Source organism: Stegastes partitus, unplaced genomic scaffold, assembly GCF_000690725.1.
Source record: "Stegastes partitus isolate 25-593 unplaced genomic scaffold, Stegastes_partitus-1.0.2 Scaffold184, whole genome shotgun sequence".
Classification (NCBI taxonomy): Eukaryota; Metazoa; Chordata; class Actinopteri; family Pomacentridae; genus Stegastes; species Stegastes partitus.
Genome location: NW_007577915.1, coordinates 32,015 through 37,161, shown reverse-complemented (window position 1 = coordinate 37,161; position 5,147 = coordinate 32,015). Strand labels below are relative to the sequence as shown.

Sequence of the window (5,147 nt, the reverse complement as noted above, 5' to 3'; positions counted from 1 at the left end):
GATGGTACTGGTTCTTCAGCAGCCTGACCATCTGGTACCGTCGCATGATGGTACTGGTTCTGCCACATGTTTAAACCGTTGGCTGGTGTTTGGCCTTTCAATTCAATTCAATTCAATTCAGTTTTATTTGTGTAGCGCTTATTTACAACATCAGTCATCTCATAGCGCTTCACAAAGGCAGAACCAGAACCACCCAACAGTCCAAACATTTGGATTCCCCTTTATGTTCTGTTACAGAGGAAACGGATCTACAGGCCACAGCGGTGCGGTTCTGTCTCATCCAGTTCACTTCCTGCTGCAGCTGCTTCTATCGGATCAAGCTATCAGAACATGCAAATACCCAGAACCGGTCCTGCAACCAAAAATATGAATCCAAAAGGTCAGCAGGTAGTAGTTTATTCAGGAGGACCGCCCATGGTTCTGGTGTTGGTTCTGAGTGTATGTCAGATGTTCTCGTTCGGACCAAACATGTTCAACACAGAACCGGTCTCATCACCTCAAGTCCTTCTGGTGACTCACGGCTGAACTGGTTCTTTCAGGAAGTTTCAGGTCAAACACCTGGACGGTTCTGATACAGGACACAGAACCGGTACCGCCCCAGACATGGAGCTGTTGGTTTGATCTGATCTACACAGAATGAAGCGGCTCCTGCAGGTGAGTCCGGCAGCTGCTTCTCGGGACCGCACAGTCCGGATCAGCAGCGGTGTAATCCGGTAAATCCGCGGTGGGTTCGGTCCCGCGTGTCCCCGCCCCGTGCTGGGAAGCACCGCCCCGCCGACAGCAGGGATGAATGGAGCGCTCCCTCCGCCCCGCACCAAGCCCAGAACCTCCGAGACTCCCAGCGCGCTGCAGCCGGACACAGCAGGCGCTGAAGCCGAACCAAAGCCGAACCTCAGGCTGCGCAACAGGCTGCTTTCACACGCTCCGTCCGGTCTGGTTCTGTTGGAAAAGTGAAGAAGAAAGGAACAGAGGAGAACATGTCCAAACCCAACTACAGCGGAACCTTCCACATGGTGGAGCAGGAGAACATGGACGCGTACCTGGAGGCTTTAGGTAAACACACACACACGCACACACACACACACACACACACACACACACACACACACACACACAGCTGCTGCTGTACATGCGCACTTCGGCCTTCCTCTGTTCTCTGAAAGTGGCTTCCAGCTGCGATGTTTCGTGAGGCTCCGTCTGCAGCTGCGCAGTAGAGAAAACACCAGCATGTCCTCTGAGTGACCCGCAGAGTGTCAGGTCCGAGTGATGTTCGGTACCACCGGGTTCCTCTCCGATCCGATGCTGAGTAAAATGCAGGCTGGGATCGGCGATACCGATCCTAAACCCCGAACCTGTGGTACATCTAAAAACAGTCGTGAACTTCAAATCACAGTTTCCTAATTACACAGACATCAGAGTAACGTGTGTATTTCTTTATTGTGAGGCAGCCCTAAGCCTCCTTAACCATACAGCCGAGCTGATACAGCACCAGAAACCCAAACACAGGACATCTATAGTCAATGACAGAATAATTACACAAGTTTGTCAGTACCTACATTTGAATATATTCACTTATCAGTTCAAGCAAATGAGACTGATTGTAAATAATAGTAGGTGTGTTTTATAGATCAAACGTTGTGTTTGTTGTCCATCCAGCTCTGTCCGTGTAACGACTCCTCGTCTCTGTAATCCACTCCATCAGCTCTTGTTGCCGATGTGAGCTTATCTCAGTGGGACATATGTTGTTACTCCAAGCTGAAGTCATGCAGCTATTTGTTGAAGCATGTATTTATTTCATAACCATATTTATTGATGAACAGCAACAGCAACAGGCTCAACGCCACTTAGAGCTCCACACGTCCTCCCGCTCTACCTGCTGCCTGCAGCGGAAGGAAAAGTAGTTCCCACTGACCGCGTGTCATTCACATCTCAGTGTGGTTCGTTTCCGCTGTGCTACGAGTGATGACATACGTCACCTCAAATGACTGAAGTATCAATGTTTTGATTTGAGAATCGATTTTAGAGCATGAAGATCTGGTATCAGAAGAATCCAGATTTCAGTATCGATCCGCACATCACTGCCGCTTGAAGCTTCTGTCCCAGTGTCATGGTTTTCTCGGCTCTCTGTCAGATATCAACTTCGCTCTGAGGAAGATCGTGTGTTTGCTGAAACCCACCAAAGACATCACTCATGATCCAGCAAGCGGAACCATGAAGATCCGAACGCTCACCACCTTCAAGAACTTCAACATGGACTTCACCATCGGACAGGAGTTCACTGAGGACCTGGGACCGGTGGATGGACGCACCTGTCAGGTGACTGTTTCTGCCGCGGCTCATTCAGGGTTTTTTTTAAATAGAATCCGTCTAAACTCTGTGGTTTCAGCTCCTTCAGTCTGAAGGTTCTCTGGGTTCTGTCCTCTGTGACACTAAACTGAACATCTCTGGACTGAACCAGACGTTGGAGGAAACTCTGATCCACGTTTTGATTCTGATTGATTCATGCAGTAAACGATCCTTGCTGTGTGCACTAACGTGCTCAGACTTGCTCTCAGGCTGAAACCTTCTCTGAACGTGTTTTATCTTCAGCTGTTTTACTCGTTTGCTGTGTGCTGAGTGTGTGTCTGCTGCCTGCTGTGTGAATCCCACAAACATGAACCACAATCAGCAGCCAGAGGCAGAACAGAGCGTCGTGTGATTGAGTTTGTGAGCTGCTGAACATGGAAGCTAACAGAGTCTCTGTGCTGCTGCAGACCACGGTGAGCTGGGACGGAGACCGGCTGGTTTGTGTTCAGCGAGGAGAGAAGGAAGGCCGAGGCTGGACGCACTGGCTGGACGGAGACAAGCTGCATCTGGTGAGGATCTGTGGCGACCAAGGGAGGAACCAGGAAGAGGAGCGATGCTGAACTCGATACGCTGGCGGAGGGAGGAGGGAATGTACTCATTGTGTGTGTGGGAGGAGAGTTTGATAAAAGGGCTGTAGTCTGGGGCCTCAGAGAGCCAACAAAGGAGGAAAGAAAGAGTCTTGAATGCACATTTAAAGCGCTGCAGAAACTCAGCAGCAGCAGCAGCAGCGTTGTGGCTGTAAAACAGCCGCAGCTTATAGATTATCTGTCAGTGCCGATTAAGATTTCTAAGCAGCAGCATTGTTTGGTGAAAAGCTCTCCGGGGATTTCTCACTAAACAAGGCACTGTTGATGCTAAACTGAGTTGGGAAAGAAATGCCAGCCAGGATCAGCTTAGAAGGGAGGATTCAGGCAAACGCAGCGTGACTGATGGATCAGCAGGTCAGGGTTCGGGTTCGGGGGAGGGACAGATCCATTCAGCTCTGATGGAGCTCAGCGCCTCACTGTTCTTCTGTTCTGTTTCTCTGCAGGAGATGAGAGTTCAAGGCATCGTAGCCAAGCAAGTGTTCAAGAAGGCGGATTGAAGTCACTGCAGACGTCTTAGTGAATAATAATGTTAGAAAGTAGCTGGTACCAGAGTCTGATGCTGCCTAATCATTAACACAGCTGACCGTCCTGCCGTCTCTGTGACACCAGCAGAGCAAACATTCCCTCTGACTTCCTCTTGGTGGTCATAAACCCACCAGACGTCTGGACCACGTGGTGCTTTACTCCTGTGGGGCTAAACCAGAGGAACTCCACTGAACTAATCTGAACCATGATGTGCTTTCATTGCTTCTCCTCCTTTCTGTCTGGAGACTCTGATTTACAGGCTTCAGGCTCCTGAACACCATCCAACCTGCAAAACTACATTTATTTACAACTTTTCTCTGCTGCTGTTTGGTGGAATAAATGTTTAAACTCTGTGGCACCTCGGTGCTTCGTTAGAGCGGTACTTTGTCTCACGTTTCATTAAACACATTTGGATGTTTTCATTATATTTGCTGTGTGTTTGTGTTTCTGCTGCTGCATGTAAAACTCTCATAGTTTGATAAATATTGAAATGAAGTGCTCAAAACGTCCACCATTGTGTGCTTTATTTTTGTTTTTGACCTGAAGCTGGAACTTTCTTTTAAAGTCAGTCCAGACTTCAAATTCACTTTATTCACATTTGTTCTAATTAAACTGAAACTAAAACATTAAACTGAATGTAAACCGTGTCTTTGCAGTTAAACAAACAAATATGACCTGAAACAAGTCCTGAGAGGAGATAAAGTGAAACCCACAAAACTGACAATTACTGTAAAGGTTGAGAACCGTCAGAGTTCTGATTCTGCTCATCAGTCCGACTACCGACAGGGAACAGTTCTAATGTTTCCCTCTACAGGATCCACATAAAGAGCAAGGTGTCAAACTGGAGACAGAAACGTCTGCAAACCTCTGAAACACTGATGTCAACGTTCACGAGTCCATGTTCAGGAGAATGTAGAACCTGCTGTGCTGCAGGAAGAACTGCTGACTGCAGGTTGCTGAAGATCACCTGGAGGAGTCAGAAGTTCTGCACACTGATGAGATGGGAAAACTAGATGAGACAGATATTCTGTGCTGCACATTTGTGGCTATCCAACGTTGTTGCCGGCGGCTTGGAGGAACACGACTCGTTCATTGAGCAGAACAGTTCTGTGGGTCTCCATGCAGGAGCTGCTGAGGACGGCTGGCTTATTGGTGAGTGTCACAGAGTGGAGATGTTTCAGCTGGACTTAGTCTGGTTATTAACCACTTACCATTCTGGGTCATTTCCGTGCAGCCGCCTGAAAAATGACATCTCCAAATGAAAATGAATGCTGTTACTGACCCTTATGGAGTATATAGAAACTTTGACCTCTGTTGTAAAGATAACACTCTCTAGTTTTAGCCACAGCAATCAGAATCATTCCAGGTGCTACCAGTAAAAAGTTATTCTATTTCAATCATCACAGAAAAAAATGTTTTTTTGATCCTCGCCTAAGTTTTTTCTTGAAAATAAAGGAGCAAAAAGCAGCATTAGGAGGAACTAAAACACTGTGTGCCAATAGAAACACTTGTATTGCTCTCATATTTCAACACTGAAAACAATCTGTGTAAAGCTGATAATCTGACACCAGTGTTTATTCTGGTATGTTCATGCGTTTTATTGAGGGACGTTTGTTTTATCCACATCTATCCAAACTGGACACCACTGAACATGTAAAGGAAAAGTGCAAAATCTGTTGAATGCTTGAA

The 5,147-nt window shown here is 47.2% G+C and overlaps 1 protein-coding gene across 1 annotated transcript; it reads left to right on the top strand.

The window, feature by feature from the left end:
- Positions 1-819: 819 nt before the first annotated feature.
- Positions 820-4,089, top strand: rbp5 (retinol binding protein 1a, cellular). Its single transcript, XM_008280151.1, has 4 exons — positions 820-1,053; positions 2,132-2,316; positions 2,754-2,855; positions 3,377-4,089. Exons 1-4 carry the CDS (start codon positions 978-980, stop codon positions 3,428-3,430), a joined length of 417 nt encoding a protein of 138 aa, XP_008278373.1. The 5' UTR covers positions 820-977; the 3' UTR covers positions 3,431-4,089.
- Positions 4,090-5,147: the final 1,058 nt, after the last annotated feature.

Bases quoted from the DNA above. Each gene is read 5' to 3' on its own strand.
- rbp5 (XM_008280151.1), top strand. From the start codon at position 978: ATGTCCAAACCCAACTACAGCGGAACCTTCCACATGGTGGAGCAGGAG. The intron at 2,317-2,753 runs GTGACTGTTTCT...GTGCTGCTGCAG, and splicing joins TGGATGGACGCACCTGTCAG to ACCACGGTGAGCTGGGACGG. The intron at 2,856-3,376 runs GTGAGGATCTGT...GTTTCTCTGCAG, and splicing joins ACGGAGACAAGCTGCATCTG to GAGATGAGAGTTCAAGGCAT.